The sequence below is a fragment of the Amaranthus tricolor genome, chromosome 1, assembly GCF_026212465.1.
Source record: "Amaranthus tricolor cultivar Red isolate AtriRed21 chromosome 1, ASM2621246v1, whole genome shotgun sequence".
In the NCBI taxonomy this organism is placed as follows: domain Eukaryota; kingdom Viridiplantae; phylum Streptophyta; class Magnoliopsida; order Caryophyllales; family Amaranthaceae; genus Amaranthus; species Amaranthus tricolor.
Window position 1 is genome coordinate 13808896 of NC_080047.1, and position 15465 is coordinate 13824360.

The 15465-nt window shown below is 33.3% G+C and overlaps 2 protein-coding genes across 7 annotated transcripts; both read left to right on the top strand.

Moving 5' to 3' along the window:
* Positions 1-645: 645 nt before the first annotated feature.
* LOC130815242 (transcription factor GTE4-like) lies at positions 646-7037 on the top strand. 6 transcript variants are annotated; one of them, XM_057681648.1, is made up of 7 exons: positions 817-967; positions 1120-1302; positions 1377-2672; positions 2772-2817; positions 2920-3036; positions 3192-3265; positions 6515-7037. In XM_057681648.1, exons 3-6 carry the CDS (start codon positions 1389-1391, stop codon positions 3218-3220), a joined length of 1476 nt encoding a protein of 491 aa, XP_057537631.1. In that variant the 5' UTR covers positions 817-967; positions 1120-1302; positions 1377-1388; the 3' UTR covers positions 3221-3265; positions 6515-7037. The 6 variants fall into 6 exon arrangements, with proteins under 6 accessions (XP_057537639.1, XP_057537647.1, XP_057537631.1 ...); XM_057681656.1 differs by having other exon boundaries at positions 646-967; positions 1127-2672; XM_057681664.1 differs by lacking the exon at positions 1120-1302 and having other exon boundaries at positions 646-967.
* Positions 7038-8317: 1280 nt separating this feature from the next.
* LOC130815285 (signaling peptide TAXIMIN 1-like) lies at positions 8318-9867 on the top strand. The gene is made up of 2 exons (XM_057681703.1): positions 8318-8698; positions 8780-9867. The coding sequence occupies exons 1-2, from the start codon at positions 8592-8594 to the stop codon at positions 8901-8903; spliced, it is 231 nt and encodes a 76-aa protein (XP_057537686.1). The 5' UTR covers positions 8318-8591; the 3' UTR covers positions 8904-9867.
* Positions 9868-15465: the final 5598 nt, after the last annotated feature.

Here is a 15465-nt window from a genome sequence, read left to right on the forward strand (position 1 = left end):
TTAGCACATATTTGTAGTCACATTTAATATTCTTTAATTACTACTCTTATTTTAAATAAGTTTATTATCCATGTTGATAATTATTTGGAGTTGAAAAATGTTTGACAATTAATGCACAATTTATACAATATTAACAAATTTTTTAATGATTCTTCATCTCTAATGTTCTAACAATAGTTCATTAGCTATTCATATAAACTAAAACACTTCAATTTTTATTGCTCACACTTCATCTGAAAATGTTACAATAATTTTATAACACCAAAAACAAATATTTTGAAAGTTTAACTACAATGTATAATGTAATTAATACTTTTTATAAAGTAACAAACACTTTATATATTGATAATTTCAATTTAGAGATTAACAACAAATCACCGTGTATCACTTGAGGAAATAATCTAGTTTTCAACTTAACTCTAGTGCCATTTTTATTAACCCTAGCTAAACAAATATAAAGTTATTTTCACAATTTTCTTTCTGTTTTTTTCCATAAAACCGAATTAAATCTTACGTATAAAGGTGTTAATTCGTAATCACATTAATTTTAAATCATACATTTCAATTCGTTTAAAATTAAAATTTCTATCTCAATTAATTATACTTTTAAAATCGAATCATCGTGTCAATCCCAGGTGTTAGTAGCTCAAATTGGGATGTGTTGGTGCTCTTCAATGCAAAGTCGTTGTCAATGTCATTGAGATTACCGATTAGTTCCGGTCACAAGTTAACAACGCGCCGATGATTTCTAACTAAGCAGTAAGCATACTCTACTGTTCTTCACTACAGGCTACCACGTGCTATTCACGTGCGTAAGGATTTGCATTCAAATTGGAGCGTGATTGGGACGCGCTATTTAGTCAACTCCCAACTAACATCGCTGTAGACTCGAGTCTACCGTTCTTCTCGGTTCAAAAAAATTAGGGAGAGGAAACTTGGAGATCCAGCGGATTCGGTTGTTTTTCAGGTATGTATTCACAATTTTTTTTTTGTTTTTTTGACGAACCCTAGTTTATTTTGCTCCTTATTCGTTCTGGAATTGGTTTAGCTATTAAAATTTGTAAAAAAAAAATTTTAATTCTAGGGTTTTACATTTGCTATTTTATAAAATTTGTTGAGGTTGAAGATGGTTTGAATTAGAGTTCATGCTTTGCTGGGTAATTACAACTGGGATTTTTGTGGTGAGGGTGGTGCTTTAAAGAATAGGAAAATTTTGGCTTGTCGCAAAGTTTACTTTAGGAAGTCTTTCAAAGGGTTGAAATCTCAAGAGAATTCCCAAAATTGAGCGTGATCTTAATTCTGGTAAGGAGCTTGGTTTTCACAGATTTGAAGTTGCTTCTGAGGATTTTTCATCTCGAAGTCTATTTTGTCAACAGGTGGGGGACGGCATGAGTTATTCTCAGGTGGATAACCGGATTTCAATTGGTTTGGTGTATAAGACAAAGAAGGAGAGACGTGAACTGAGGAAAAAGCTTGAGGATGAGCTCAACTTGGTTAGGAGTTTGGTTAAGAAGCTCGAACGTAGTGGTAGCAGTTTAAGGTCTTTGGAGGAAGATGGTAATAATGATGTGGTGAAGTTGAAAAGAGTTCACTCTGAGGTTGGTTCTGTTGGTTGGAACGACGGTAGGCCGATTGATCAGTTGAGTATTACTGTTCCTGAACTTAGTCAAGGTGCTAGTGAAAATATGGACAAAGAGAAGAGGACCCCTAAAGCTAATCAGTTCTATCAGAATTCAGATTTTATTCTTGGTAAGGAAAGAATCCCATCTACGGAACCAAACAAGAAGTCGAAGGTTATGGGGAAGAAGAACGGAGAGTCGGGACTTGGAATTGGAATGAGCAACTCTTCAAGTAAGGCTTTCAAGAGCTGTACTTTATTGCTTGATAAGTTAATGAAACACAAGCATGGATGGGTTTTTAACACCCCTGTTGATGTAAAAGGCCTTGGTTTGCATGATTATTTTACAATTATTAAACATCCAATGGATCTGGGAACTGTTAAGACCAGGTTAAATACTAATTGGTACAAATCTCCTAAGGAATTTGCTGAGGATGTGAGACTCACTTTCCACAATGCAATGACATATAATCCCAAGGGGCATGATGTCCATATAATGGCAGATATACTCTCTAAAATTTTTGAGGAGAAGTGGAGCAGTATAGAGGCGGAATATAAGCACGAGATGAAAGCTTCGGCAGACTATGAAGCTAGTCTTTTGACTCCAACATCAAGAAAGACTCCTTCTGCTCCACCATTACGGCCACCTCCAGTTGATATGACTAAGAAAATGGATAGATCAGAATCTATGACGGCTCCTGCTGTGAAACCAAAAAATCCAAATTCTGCACCAATAGGCAGGCCTACTGTTCCTAAGAAGCCAAAGGCAAAAGACCCTAATAAGAGAGACATGACATATGTGGAGAAGCAGAAGCTTAGCACTGACCTTCAGAATTTACCCTCAGAGAAGCTTGACAATGTTGTCCATATAATTCGGAAAAGGAATCCGTCACTCTGTCAAAATGATGATGAGATAGAGGTGGACATTGATAGTGTTGACACTGAGACTCTTTGGGAGCTGGATAGATTTGTGGTGAACTTCAAGAAGAATTTAAGCAAGATTAAAAGGGCTGAGCTAGCCCAGCTTAGAGATGATACTGAGCCAATTGTGGAGGTGAGGAATGAACCCACTTCTCTTTTTACTTTTCTTTTTGATTTAATGTGATATAGCCTACTAGTGTCTCTTTTTAATCAAAATGATGTCTGCATGCAGGATGAGGCGCCGTTAGTCCTGGAACAACCAAAGGAAAACAAAGCTGGTACCTTATTTTGAATTTTTTTATGATAGGACTAGTTTTGTCTGGTGAGTTCTTTCATTTTTAGAATATTTAATATTTGTCTTTTGTTTACTATATAAGCAGCAGAAGAGAAAAATGACCCTTTATTGCCTCCTACTCAACATGAAAAGAAAGTTGGCAAGCCTATCCAGTCAAATAGTTCAAAAAGCTCTGGCAGCGATTCTGGATCCTCATCTAGTGGTATTGTTAAACTCCTAGTAAATCTTTTTTTTTTGTTCTGCTCCTTTATGTTCCTTGTTGCAAAGGTGCTCCTACCATTTGTTTGGAACTTATTGGTTAAGTTTGTGTTTAATCCTTTATTGTTTATTTATTAAATATGATCCGACTTGTTGCAGATTCTGACAGCGATACTTCTTCAATCTAAGTGTCAGAAACAACCAATATCATGGGATACGAGCTGCGATTTTGGGTAAGAACGTGATTAGATTATGTGGACTGTCTTTCTGTTTGATGCTTATTTTAAATGAATGTAATATCGATTTCCCATTTATGATTCTATTGTCTATCAATGAAATAATATTGGTCTGCTACTGACTTTTAACAATGTAACGTACAGTTGGAAGTTAAAGGGAATTAATTGCTAAACCTGTGCATCCTAAAGATTATAAAACCATTATCACTAATGTTTTTTTTTTCTTTTCCACTTTTGCACTTTCATCCAATCACTTTGGCCTTTCTTTTGTTATGTTCTATGGCTCTTGCATATTATCTGACATTAATTGCTACGTGACAAGTATTTGGAATAAAAATATGACAGTTATTGTTGGATAGAAGCACTATGATATGGGGTAATGTATTTTCTTTCCTAGATGTTTGACTAATAGAATCCTCTTTAGGAAGATGACAATGTACTTAAAATTTTCTTGTTGTTATTGATGCCATATTCTCTAGCACTAGCTTGACTTGGAGAGTGGGGCTTGATTCAGCAACAACGAGTAGCAAAGTAGGTTTTTTCTTTTTGACTGATATTATTATTGGATACTCCATTTATGGCGACCTCTAAACACACTGATAAAATTGAAATTCCTTCTGTGGGTTTCTCGGGAACATCCTTACTGCAACTATATTTATGTGTATTTTAACCACTTCAAGCAGTACCATTTGCAGGATTTGGTGGTTTTTGATTTTTGATGAATTCATAGTGGAAAAGTACCGTTCAATGATCTTTTGGAGGATAATGCTCTATTGTTGATTTATATAAAAATATGAATATTGAGATATATTTATATTCTTTGGTTTGAGTTCTATTTTCACATTATTTGACACTTGGAGCCTTCGACTGGTCTCTTTGTTTTGTAGTGCAAGGATAACTTGACCTGGAAAACGGGTCTGAAACGTGAACTATAAGAGTAAGCATTTATTGCTGCTGAAATCAATAGAAAAAACCCAACAAATTTTGTAATACTTACAGTCCTCCAACGTATTTTCTAGGGCTTACGTAAGAGGACTTGAAACTCATTTATGATTAATTTTATCATGTCTAGAATTTACATTAAAAACATTAAATGAGAAATTGAAGGCGTCAATTCATGAAAAAAGACAAGACTAGGAATTTTGTTGGTGCGATATGGTGGCGATATTTTGCACTATGGGTGACACTGTTGTAATTGACGTGCTACCAAAGGCTTCACATTGGAAAGTTGTAAGTGGAGCATCTCTTTTGATATACAAACCCGTAAGGAGGAGGCCCATCAAGGAAAGTGGGTGGGTGGAGAAACTTGATATATTCTGAAGTTTGAAGAAGAGAATTAACTAAGTAACAAGCACAAAAACACTTAAGGATTTTCAATCATATAAATTTCAATAAAGCATAAATATTTTTTCATTTAAATTATTCATATTCCTGTATTCGTATTTCTTGAACTTGGACACTTGCTTATAGGTTAACTGTATCTTAATATTTATTAGTTTTTAATTCAGGTCTCTTGGATCTATAATTTAGTTCCACTCTTATTTGAGAAAAATCTTTTCTCAATCAGTCACAACAATATTTCATTACTCAATGTCATTAAGTGGCTTCCACCAAGGTGTAGTTTGGGGATTTGAATTTACGCAACCTTGCTCTTGTAAATCATTTTTAATATGGTAGTGTCTTGTTAGCAATCATCATTTGCACCTTCAATCAAGGAAAGAAAATATGAAAGATTGGGAAGTATCTCTTTGATTTTAGTTTGTTAATATGCTGCCACTTTATAAAGGTATAACAATAATATTATCAAGCAAATCTAGGATTGAGTTATTTGGTAGTGAGGTGCCAAGAATATAGATTAGTAGCTAGTGGTTTATGTACTATTAGTATATTGTGAAGTGAATGAGTTATGCGTCTGAAAGTTTGAACCTGAAATTTCGTTGAATTGATAGACTTTTAATTCTGGTTGGTGATTTCTAAAGTTTCTCTATTTAATTTCTAGCTGCATGTGAAAGAGTTGTCAAGTACTGTTACATGGTATTTTAGCCTTTTTGGAGTGAGTATGCTGTGTAATTCCCTATTTAGTATGTATACTTCTATTTATGGAAACACCTTGTTTTGGCTAGTTATAGGATGCAGTTTGCTTTGCAGGAGGTAAAAAAAGGTGTTATGAGACGTTTAGTTAATGTAAGAGGTGTGGCGTGTAGCTATATGCTGCTACAAGACATGGCCATCTGACATTCTGGTATAAGTTTAGTCTATCATATATTACCACTGCAGAAGAGCCTCAACAGGAAATCAAACTGATTGCCTTGAATGAGATTATGGGTTAATGTAAGAGGTGTGTGTAGCTTTACAGAAGAACTATGGGTTGTGTTGAAGTTCATTCTAACAACGCAATATCAATCACATAACATTTGAACTGTATTTGGTTGTTCATGGACTGTACATCTATCTATTTATAGAAATTCACCGTCTCCTTCGTTTTCATAGTGAGGCCCACCACTTTTTCTTGTCTTTCGTGTTTCTTTTCTTCTCTTTTGTGGCAAGATTGCTATATTCGAGCTATAATACACTAGGAATTTCCCATTTGATATTATTTATTCCCCCAGTCCCTCTCATTTTGCCTTATTACTATTTTGCGGCCTCACTCATTTTGCATCATTTCCCTATTTGGAAATGAACCCACCACTTTCTTTTAATTTATTCCACGCAATTGAATCTCTCTTTCATTTATAGCCAAAATATTCACCTTTCCCTATAAACAAACTATTTCCTAAATGATGCTAATTTAAAGGGATGAAGTAGTAATGTTGTTTGTATCATATCATGAACCCCATTGAAGCATAAAGGATTTCTTAGATTACTAGAATTCTTTATATAAAATTTTCTTTAAATTCATGTATGTTCTTTGCTTTTAGAACTAGTGTGACCGTGTGAGTAGGTATTTTGTTGGACCAAAATATCAAAATCTTCAGTTCCGTATGGTGGTTAACCTTGTACATTTACCTGTTCGATCCCTGGGTGGATGACTTATGATACTATTAGTTTTAGAAGGGGTTGCACATTTGCAATCTCTGGCTGTATACAATTAGTTTTTAACATCGAGTTTGCGATTGATTGGATCATGATGCATGTGGTAGACTTCTGCAAAAGCTTTTCTTATCCAATGTTAAAATTTTGGTGATATTTACTATTATTTTGGTTTAAGCTACAAATGTTCTGATACATACTCTGTAAATGTTGCAGTTTATATGGGTTTTGCTTCGGATGCGAATCGTGATATGGCATGGTGGTGGTTGTAGTTGTACAGTGATCTGACTATTCTTGAGGCTATCTGAACATCATGATATACTTGTATCAAGTGTTGAAGTCTGATGTGTGTAAAGCTGGAAAACATGGCCTTACTAGTTAATATTTGTGGCTGTAATAATGTTGATGGTTAGTTTAGGTGATTAGTGATAGCTTTAGTTGCATTGTGCATATCACTAACTGGTATGACCTGTTTTTAGATTCAGACAAGCTAGTGTTAAGTTTTTGTTAGCTGTGCAAATTTGGCCTAGTTAACTGTTGTAAAACTACTATTTTGTTCTGCTTTTTTAATTGCTGCCGCACTCAATGATCCATTATGACAAATATCATCATCATACCCGGTATATTCCGCTTATAGAAGTTGTGATTAAGGTATGTACAAAAGTGTTCACTGAAGATTCGTTAATGAATCTATAAGTACTTTTAAAAGAATGTTGAATAGAGATGACTTTTTATTGAATTGTTTGTTCGTATTTTGAATATTTGCGTATGTCAAAGGCGTGACTGTGAAATTAAAGTAGACAAAATAATTAGATTTGTTTACAAAGTTCACCATTAATGACCGATTTCTGCCTAAAGTTATCCAATTGCTAGAATTGATGTCGATACCTCTTTAATAAAGGTAAAAGGTGAAGGACACTCACAGTATCCCGCACAAGGCAGAGTCCGGATGGGGGTTTTTCTTTTTCCTAAAAGATGTTGACAAATCATACCCGTTTCCCCAAGGGGCGAGTAAAGAGAGATGTGCGCAGTCAAGAAACCCCCTAACTGATACCTATGCACAGTAGACATCAAACCTCTAACTTTCTGCTTCACGTTCAGATTCTCTATCCACTGAGCCACAAGAGCTTTTGGTTATACCTCTTTAATATTTCAGTTTATTTGTGAGCTTATTGCATATGTTAAAACAAGTTACGCTTTTCCTTTAAAGTAACTTAAAAAGAAGTTACGCTTGTCTTCCTAATGACTTTGTTGCACAACACATACCTAAATTTATAATCAAAAGATATTAACTTAACTTGGACTTACACTTAATAAGCTAAATCCTAAAACAAAACAAGATGTGATTTTGATATTGGTAACTTATGAATAAAATTCTTTGATCAACACACCAAAATGTAATTCTAACAAATCAATCAAATAACAAGAGATCTAGAGAAAAAGAATCTAAAACATTTTTGTCTGTTCTCTCAAAAAGAATTATTGTCAACTTTTGAATTGGAGACAAATTAATGTTTTGATTAATATATTGTTGTCGTTGAGTCAGTTCTAATGTTAAAGGAGCTTTAATTTATAAATGTGAAGCTGCTACTTTAATCTGTACGTTAGTTATTTAAAATTATTTAAATTATTCTTCTTTAAAACTCGAACTTGTACAATAAACTAACAAAAAATCAAAATAATACGATTTTACCTTACTTCCTAACCTGCATTATTCCAACTAACGAAGCAAAACAATTTAAAAATGAGGGTATTAATTCTTCTATTTCTTCTTTTTCATCACCGTAGAACTACTTTATTACATTTGACAATAATAATGTTCTTTTAATTTTCTACTTCAATATAATTTATTTTCTTAATTTAACTTTTATTTTCTAGATAAATATTTACTTTCAATACAAACATGTTCTATACGTGAAAAGACTCAAAATCAAGTGAAGCGTGACTAATAATATCTAGGAACATAACACATAGTCTTTTCCGGCGAAATATTGGATATAATGATGAAAATGATAAATGTTTTTGATTATAGGAGGGATAGTAGTTATTTTCTTAACCAAAAGTCATGAGATAAAATTCTGATGCTCTTAAATGTTGATGAGTAAAGCGCAAAGAAGTTGATAAGTGATAAGCGCTTAAAGTAGAGACAGAAGAAAGTGGAAGCATCATATTCATATCCACTCAACCAGTAACTGCTCACACATTATTATTTCTTCAATTTTCAGTTGAAACAGAACACTTTTCATCCGCCGAACCCAAACCCAAGCCCAAACCCGAATCCGATCCCGTAACCATGTGTTGCGACGGAGATTGCCGACCTATTGGCTTTCTATTAGGCCTTCCTTTTGCTTTCTTATGTCTTCTCGTCTCCATTGTCGGAGTCCTTGTTTGGATCGTCGGGTATTTTTTTTGTTTCTTATTTTTTTCCGATTTAATTTTGCCTGTTTTTCATTGATTTAACTGATTTTATTTTAATGGCAGATTGACGCTGAGTTGCATATGCCCATGTTGTCTGTGTGTGACGTTGTTAGTGGAATTTGCGCTTAAACTCATCAAAGCCCCTATTCATGTCATGGAATGGTTCACTTCTAAGATCCCTTGTTAATTAATCTTTTTCTTTCTATTTTCTTTGTTTTTCTTGTAAATTTCAATAATTAGATTATGGGTTTTGTGTATTTATGATTGTTGATTAATTTTCATAGATGATTCTTCTAATGACTAGTTATATGGAAATTCTTTCAAAATAACTGTTGTGTTTTTCTTTTGTAAATGCTGGATTTTTGGTGAGTATATGTTCAAGATGTTTATGTCAAATATAAAATTTGATTGGTTTTAGTTGCAACATCTTTGTCTTTCTCCTCCCTGAAGTGTACTGTTCGGATACGAGTATTGGAAAAATAGTTTATTGGGCAATTTTAACTTTGTTGATTGATGTAAATAGAGAATTGGGTGTTCAAAACATCTAATGTTAATGTATGGAAAATAAACTGATTGAAACAACTTATTGTTGTGAAATAAACTATTTTTGAATAAGCTGTTTATAGCAGTGGATTCAAAATTAGCTGACCAAACTAGTTAATAAAATCAGTTGTTGAAATCCACTCCGATCCTCATTTGCCCATGTCGTGTCATGTATTGGTGTCCGTCTCCATTCCATGTGTGAGGTGTATTATACACACTTACATGCGAAAGGAGTATTTGAAAAAAATAAGATTTTTTAATAACTTTAATCAAAAAATAAGCTTTGGCCAAACTTTATTTCCAAAATAAGCGTCTCTGATACAAAATCGGGTGAAATGACGAAGGAGGAAGAAGGCTGTTGTATTTAAGGTCGCCTAAAGTCGCTGTTAATAACAGCGACTTGACCATTGACCAGTCAAAGCCTTATTTCGCTGTTAGTAACGACATATAGCTTGACTAAAATTTTGACCATTTCTTTATACTCGCTGTTAGTAACAATGATTACATACCGAACCTAACTTTAGGGCCAAAAAAGCTTATTTTGAGAATAAAATTTGGCCAAAATTTATTTTTTGATTAAAGTTATTAAAAAATCTTATTTTTTTCAAATTTTCATGCGAAAGTCCATTTTGATGCTTCCGGGTGCTTGGTACATAAGGATATGAAGGAAGTGGTGTTAAAGTATTAAAGGACACAGTGAAGTACACTCCAAGTAGCCGTACTTGATCACCTATTTCAGTCCTAACCTTATGGATGTATATTTATTTTGCTTAACAATAATCTATGCTTCTTTACCATTTTGGTATGTTTCAACCTGTAAAAAAATTGATGTGGATGTTTTATCTAACAAGCTAGCACATGGACCATGTGAAGTTGTAGCATTTGGCGTAACTCATAGTCCATTTTCTGGCTTGTAAGGTATTATATTGTTATTTTGTTGAAAATTTTTAAGAAGCAACCTAATCTTTGTTAATCCTTTTGAGGCTTAGTCCCCCGCCCTTCTGTTTGAATAAAATTATTGGAATTTATGTTTGAAAAGTATTGGAATCAATTCACCAGCTTTATCATAGGTGCAACGATACAAGTTAATATCTATAGCTGTCAAGACGGATAGGTAACTGTAGCGCACATATAGTGCACACTACGTAAGCTCAGGCCTTCTATGTTCGTACCATCTGATGTAAACCTTCGCCTGCAATCTGCAGGCTTTAGAGTAAAGTATTTTCCCAAAATAATGTCTTTATGTCTGATGTTAAGATTAAGGCTTGTCCACTCTTACTAACAATGAACATGACAACAAAGTAAAAAAATAAAGTCAACTTACAACTTTGTTCAGCAAACAAGAGGGAGCTGGTCGAACACAATCAGCTCCCTCTTGTTTGCTGTTAGTAAAAGTGAATAAGAATTTGACTTTTTTTACTTGTTTTTCTTGTTCATTGTTACTAACAACGAACAAAGATCTAAAATGCCTGGAACCGTTTTTCCGCATCTATTCCAAATCCTAAAAAAGTTATTTTCTCCCACTAAAGCGCCATTCAATCTACTTCTACCTCTCAATTCCCTCTTCCTTCTTCCAATGTAGGTTTTCTTAAGTGTTTTGGGATGTACTTTGGATGATTTAAGGTAAAATTTTCCGCAATTTATGCGTTTCGTTTTGTCAATTTAGGGTATTTTTTAAAGTTTTTGTTTGACCAAATGTGGCCACTAGTTTGCAAAGCAATCCTTCATTCGTTCATCCTCATTTGAATTAAGATTTAGATACTTATCAATTGATTTTAATACTTTATTGTTTTTTAATTATAATATTTGATGGTGAATTATAGTTATTCATGAGTTAAGTACTTTATATTTAGTTTTTGGGAAATTTCCATGATAATCCTTAAATTCTGACTTTTTCACGTGGTAGATAAATATTTTTTTAATTTACATGGTGACTTTAACTTATCAACTTTTTCATGTGTTAGATAAAAAGGAAGTTTTTTTTGTTAAATTTACGCTATTTTTACCCAATGTTATGGCATTTTTTCAAAAAAATAAACGTCGTGATCATCCTAATTGATCACATATTTCGAAATCCAATTGAAATAATTACTTAATTTAATTAAAAACTTAACATTTTGTCTTCTACGTGAAAAAATTGAAGCTCAAGGCCACCACGTAGATTTTAAAAACATTTATGGAAACACCAAAAACTTTGGCTCACCCGTGAAATTTTCCTTATTTTTTTCAATGAGAATATAAGTTGATGGTGATGTAAAATGTACATATTCATGTCCTGAACTTGATAATGACTTGGATTTCATATGTAGTTTTTAGAAAATGACATCATATTGTATGACTATATTAGTTTTTGGAATGGTGAAATTCAAACAAGTATTAAGGATGTTGAAAATTCTAGTGTACATAAGTTATTTGTATGCAATTTGAACATAAATTTCAAAGAATTAAAACTGCATATATGATCAAAGATTGAGATTGAATCCACAACAAGTAGTGTGAATATAAGTTTTAAAATAGGATGAATTGACAATTCTTAGTATTTCTTATTGATGATAAGGAGACATTAGAGGCTACGTGAGAGCATTTAAAACTTATATTTGTTCTTTCTTTGGAGTTTGAAAACGAAAGTCTCAAAAAGGTTCAACAATGAAAAACAAATGAAAAATATAATGCAAAAGATGAACACAAGTGTTTATGAGGTATCTTGAATACCTCCCCCTCAAATATAGTTTATTATAATGAATTCAACAATTACAAGTATAATAAGCCTCCCTTATCTTGAGAACAATCTCTCAAGACCACAAATACTAAAGCAAAGTAAGAACACTCTCAAGTTTCTAACAATGCAATAGCCCTCTCAACAATATGTGTGTTTTGTGGTGAATGTTACTATGAGTGATGAATCCTATTTATAGGCAAGATATTCATCACTCTTAGTATTCCCTCATAAATCACCATAAACTCACATGTAACATCCCAATTAACACCCTAATTAACCATGACAATAAACATTACAATAAACAATAGAGTAATGCACCACATTATTGCATAGTCACTACAAATTCTGACCAAAAACAGGATCCAAGGTAGTCTGATGGACTTCCGCTCGACCGAGCCACTATCTCGCTCGGTCGAGCGAGCTTCCAGTGAAGCTACTGACTTGTTCTAGACATTCTGCTCGATAGAGCTAACACCGCTCGACCAGTCGAGCAAGACTTTACTCGATTGATCGGTTGGTCGAGCCACTCACAGTCTGCTTCTTTCTTTGTTGCTTTGATCAAGCAACTCTTATCAACCGTTCCAAACCTTAAATCACCCATATCCGACACATCTTTATCGACCCTCTCTAAAGTACAAGACAAAGCATGTTCGATTATATGTTTAAAGTTAACGTCATCATTAAGATTATTGGCACTTGCTTTAACAGAGTTGTATATAGAAGAAGTACCTTTAGGAAATCAAATTGTCTACATCCTTGAAACACATCAAGTTTTAAATATAATTTCATCTACTCCTTCTACTAAGTCTATGCCATTAGCCACCTGAGAAAGTTAAAACCCCTTTATTTCATCATCGTCCTATACTTCTCTTCAACCCCCTCAAATCCAACTTGCAGATGATTTAACTTAGGAGAAACAAATATGCAAGATAACTGGAACTCTAATAATGAAGGTATTAATGTTAGAGAAGCTCCTTGTGTAAACATTGCGCTTGTGAATGAGGATACCTTAAACAATGACATGATTCTATGTAGTATTTTTCTAATTGTAACTCTATGCGTTAGTTCCTCCTTTGAATGAACATATAAAAGATAAATCTTGGAGGACATAAGCATGTGAGACGACCTTGCCGAAAAAGGGGCGTTCCAATTTATAATGAGTCTTTGCTAGCTGTTGTTAGATTGTATATCACATTCGTAGGAATGTCGAATATAATACTAAGACTTACAATTTAACTATTCTGGTGTTGAAGTGTAAAAGGGAATGTAGTTGGAAACTTAGGACTAGAAAATATTTGTATTCATATGCAAGGTAGGTTATGACATACAAAGGAAACCATGAGTCTTGCGTTTTATTTGGTGACAATGTGTCAGCTAGACACATTCATTTGACATCTTTTTTTTTATTAACAACATGATTAGAAATTATTTTGTGCAAGACTCGTCAATTAAGGTGTTTGTGTGGTGCAACAGATGGTGAAGGATCAATTGATGTAGATATTACTTACAAGCGAGCATGGTGTGCATAGCAGCACGCTCTTTTGTCCATCTATGGTAGTTGGGAAGACACTTATGCTCTCCTCTCCTGATTTGTTATAGCAATGCAATAAGCAAACCCCAAGGACGGTGGTTAAGTGGTTTTTCAAAGAATACAATGATGGGGTGTGTGTTCGCAACAACATTAGATACTTCCACCAGTGCTTTGGACGTTCAAATCTAGCATTGAGGGTTTCAAGTATTATAAACCTCTAATTGACATTGATGGTACACATTTATATGGTAAGTATCGTCATACCCTCTTTACTATAATTGCTCAAGATGGTAACAAAAAAAATCTTTCCACTTGCCTTTGCTTTATTCAAAAAGAAATGTGTAGCCACATGGTCTTGGTTTATGACTTGTATTCGTAAGCGTGTGACTTAGAGAATGATTACCTATTATATATAATAGACATGCGGCATTCTAGTAATCATGGAGGAGCCAAATTGGCAACCATCTTAGACGCATCATAAATTATGTCTACATCATCTTCTTAGCAATTCCAATCGACACATGAGAACAACGAGTAAAACAACGGCTAGTTTATTTGTTTGAGAGAGAAAATAAGTCATAAAAAGTTAGTCGAGTCTTATTTGTTACTAATAATGAACAAGGGTGACCTGGTCAAAGTAAGTTAACTTCTTGTACGTTATTAGTAACGGCAAACAAGATCATGTTATCCTTGTTCGCGATTAGTAACAACGAAAAGATCGTGTTTACATTTTTTGACTTTTTAGTCCAACTTTTAACTTGTTCGCTATTAGTAATAATAAACAAATCCAAACCTCAAGTACGGACACAGATCCTTATTTTTGAAAATTGTTTGGCCTCATGCTTATTTAGAAACTTTTCATAAAAAATACTGATTTTTTTTTCCAAATTTTTGCAATCTGTTGTGTTAACTAGATCAATATATGTGCCTCTCCCTTGTCACGGGCTATATTGTGTTGTTTGCCCATTATTTTGTTGATGACCCAACCCCATGTCGTTCTCATGTCGTGTCGTGCCAAGTTTTAGATGTGTTGGGCTGCCCCAGTCACACCAGAGTGACCCATATACCAACTCATCCTACTTTCATCTTTACTACGACTAATTTGACATTTATTTAATACTTTGTTTTCAGTACATCCAGTATTTTGTATTTTACATGTCTTAAAGTATATAGTTTGTAGAGAAACATTTGTAGTGACATGTTACAAGACTAATTGGAGAGTTGATAATACATTTTTCTCTATAATAAAATCTCAATTTTAATAGTTTAATTCTAAAAATCTCAATTTTAGAATATTACTTAAATTCGAACTTTTTAAAAGACAACTTACTTTAAAATTCTCATTTGCTTTTGGTGGTTCAGTTTTAGTTTTAATATGTATTGTAAGTTGTAGTTGTTTTTCACGCGCGTTGTGTGTCACTCACCTTCTCTTTGCAGGAACCTATTTTTAAGGGATAATTTAAATGCACGCATTTCTCCTTGCCTATTCCTTGGATGGGGCACATATATGATTTTCTTGCTATTTTTCTCCCCCCCAAATTCTAACTTGTGCGGAATTTGTTGACTACGACTTATTTAAAAATTTTCAACTTCAAAATATTATTTCAATGTCCTTAATTTTTTAAAAAATTTAAAAGAAAATATGTAGATCAATAAAATAAGGTATTTTAAAATAAATTAACCCTAAATTTGAGTTTTTCAATAAATAATAATAAAAAAAACTCTTATAATTGATCAACTAAAGTTAAAATGTTTAAAATCAATTATTATTTCTATAAATAAACACGAAGCATAAATAATAGTGCGTATGAAGTATACTTCTTTCGTTCTGAAATACTCGCTATATTTCGATTATGCACACTATTTATCGTTCAAGCTAATTTTATATATTGCGACTAATGTGTAAATAAAAATATTATAGTCAAGTGGGATCTTGTTTAAATCGTCTAATCGCAT